At 31.4% G+C, this 3,111-nt stretch overlaps 1 protein-coding gene across 1 annotated transcript in view; it reads left to right on the top strand.

Annotated features, from left to right (window-relative positions):
• LOC106464536 overlaps positions 1-3,111 on the top strand; it is a 65,375-nt gene that overhangs the window by 57,879 nt on the left and 4,385 nt on the right. Inside the window, exon 16 of the mRNA XM_013924681.2 lies at positions 922-1,293. Coding sequence (XP_013780135.2) covers positions 922-1,293 — 372 coding nt within the window. The remainder of the gene's footprint in view (positions 1-921; positions 1,294-3,111) is intronic.

Raw genomic sequence — 3,111 nt, 5'->3', positions numbered from 1 at the left:
ATCCTTTTAATTATGTTTGAAATTATGAACATTGCTCAACATCATGAAAATTAAACCTTATTTTCAATAAGCAATCCTGAAAAATACTTGGGGGTGCTTAACTTTTTTACAGGTGTATATATAACTTAAAAGAATTAATTTGTTTCATGTCTTCCATGTGCAAAACTGTAGAAGGCTTAGCAACCTACGTCAAGCAGCAAGTGAGTACAAAGGTCGTAACTAGAAGAGATAATTGTTTGCTTTACTTATTATTTACTGTTCTATGTTTTAAGAAAAATAAGTTTAAGAAATTATTTCTAAATAGCAATAATCTATATACATATATAATGTATAATAATTGAAATGTGACTATATTTTACAAAATGCTAGTTCACTAAAACACAGCTGTACACCGTATACGACACACTCGCATTCAACTGCCTGAGGCAGACCATACCATATAAGGCAATTCAGCAGTCAGTGGGTTGAAAATGAGATTTTGTTTTACAGTACGCTATCCATAAATGTCTTAAACGTTGTAGATATAATTGATAATAGTTTCAACAAGATTGTTTGTGACATGTAAGTATTCCTGATAATAGTTTCAACAAGATTGTTTATGACATGTAAGTGTTCCTGATAATTGTTTCAACAAGATTGTTTATGACATGTAAGTGTTCCTGATAATTGTTTCAACAAGATTGTTTATGACATGTAAGTGTTCCTGATAATAGTTTCAACAAGATTGTTTGTGACATGTAAGTGTCCCAATTTTATGCTAGGTTTTGTAGGACAGGTGATAGGAAGTTCTGGTATTTTGCATGGATTTGTGAGAGAATCCATCTAAACATTAATTTTTCAATCGTAATCAGTTGCCACAATGTTTTACTATAAGCTTGATTTGAGGAACCCATTTTCACTAGGTATTTTGTTTTTTTACAGCAGATCCTACAAATCGATCCAGAAATTTATCATAACGATGAAAAGTCTTCCATAGATGTTTCCTGCGAACCAAGTCATGAGGAAATCAAGAAAAGAGAGAAACTCAAATCTCAGCGTCCCCTGACTCGCTATCTCCCAGTCCGTGAGTCAGAGTTCAATTTGCGGCTTCACATCGAGACGGCCGGTCATCAGATTGAGTTGTGTCCTCACGTGCACGTAACTTCTACGGCCTGTCGAGGTTATCTGCAGAAGCTAAGTGGGGCCTTAAAGATATGGAAGAAACGGTGGTTTGTCTTTGATCGTACCAAACATGCCCTTGTATACTATAGTGATAATGGTGAAGCAAAAGTAAAAGGAGGGGTTTATTTTCAGGTGTGTTGTGAAGTTTCTACCTTTATATTTAGTATTAAGCTTTATATTTTACTTAATTTACCTTATTCTTCTGTTTTGTTCAAGAAAATAACAATACTTTACAAAATATTTGAGAGAGATTTTTTTCTTACCACAAAGTATTAAATTAATCAAGACCATATTTTAAGACGTACGTGATATCCAGTGAATCATTTCATTGTGATAAAATATATTGTAATTTTCCAAACTTGATACACTCCCAAATATACTGTATTCTTTGTGAACAAAGAGTCAAATCTGCCTTATCACCATAAATAATAAATGCCTAGACTTTTGAAGTACTGATTGAACATAGCTTTGAGAAGTGTTGTCTGCACAATTGCCATTGATAGTTCTGAAGATGAAGACAACATCCATGGTGATGACGAAACAGTAGGGAAGTTGTGCTAGCTAATTGAGGATGGTGATTTGTGGTTTTGAATATACAAATGCAATGTAGTGATAACCAGTTTTGTTTTTTCTAAACATTTCTAACTGTGCATATAAATAAATTTTAGAAATCACGAGAGTTAGCTTCTTGGTCATTTGTTCAAAGATACTGAAAATGAATGAAAATGGAAGACATTTCTCATTTATGCCTTAGAAACGGAGAGAATTTAATACGACATACCATCAAAACAATATTTCTAATAACTATACATTGTTGCTTGGAAAAGATGGTCTGGACTGGCTGTAAAAAAAACATTTAGATTTGTTACCATGTATTATATGCACCGTAATGTTTAGATAAATCTTTAGTGAAAAAATACAGAATATATTTGGAAAATTACAGTAGCTTGTGTGAGCAGAAATAGCTATAATGTAGAAGAAGAAAAAAAGATTTTAAAACATCAGATATTATCTACACAATAATCAAATACAAAGTTCTGTTAGAATTAATTGTATTGGTGATATTGATTACTAATCTTTAAAGTGTTATTTAGTTGAGTTTATGTAAAGTTATTTACCTGTCTTAAATTTGTATTGTTTCAAAGTGAATTGTCTGCTATTCTCTTATTTCTAATGATGAGAGTACTTTATATAACTAGACTATCTAATTGAAACATCTTCCAGAATGTCTATAAGATCCATCATTGTATTGGTTGAAGATGCTGAAGACAAATAGTGTCATGCTTACTGTGTCTTATGTCTATTGCTTTAAAGACTACTGCTTACTGTGTCTTATGTCTATTGCTTTAAAGACTACTGCTTACTGTGTCTTATGTCTATTGTTTTAAAGACTATTGCTTACTGTGTCTTATGTCTATTGTTTTAAAGACTATTGCTTACTGTGTCTTATGTCTATTGCTTTAAAGACTATTGCTTACTGTGTCTTATGTCTATTGCTTTAAAGACTATTGCATACTGTGTCTTATGTCTATTGCTTTAAAGACTATTGCATACTGTGTCTTATGTCTATTGTTTTAAAGATTATTGCTTACTGTGTCTTATGTCTATTGTTTTAAAGACTATTGCTTACTGTGTCTTATGTCTATTGTTTTAAAGACTATTGCTTACTGTGTCTTATGTCTATTGCTTTAGAGACTATTGCTTACTGTGTCTTATGTCTATTGCTTTAAAGACTATTGCTTACTGTGTCTTATGTTTATAATTTTAAAGGCTATTACTTACTGTGTCTTATGTCTAAAATTTTAAAGGCTATTACTTACTGTGTCTTATGTTTATCATTTTAAAGGCTATTACTTACTGTGTCTTATGTTTATCATTTTAAAGGCTATTACTTACTGTGTCTTATGTCTATCATTTTAAAGACTATTGCTTACTGTGTCTTATGTCTAT

Source organism: Limulus polyphemus, unplaced genomic scaffold (assembly GCF_000517525.1).
Source record: "Limulus polyphemus unplaced genomic scaffold, Limulus_polyphemus-2.1.2 Scaffold1679, whole genome shotgun sequence".
Taxonomy (NCBI): domain Eukaryota; kingdom Metazoa; phylum Arthropoda; class Merostomata; order Xiphosura; family Limulidae; genus Limulus; species Limulus polyphemus.
The sequence above is the reverse complement of the archived record's forward strand: the minus strand, read 5'-3'. Positions and strand labels throughout refer to the sequence as shown.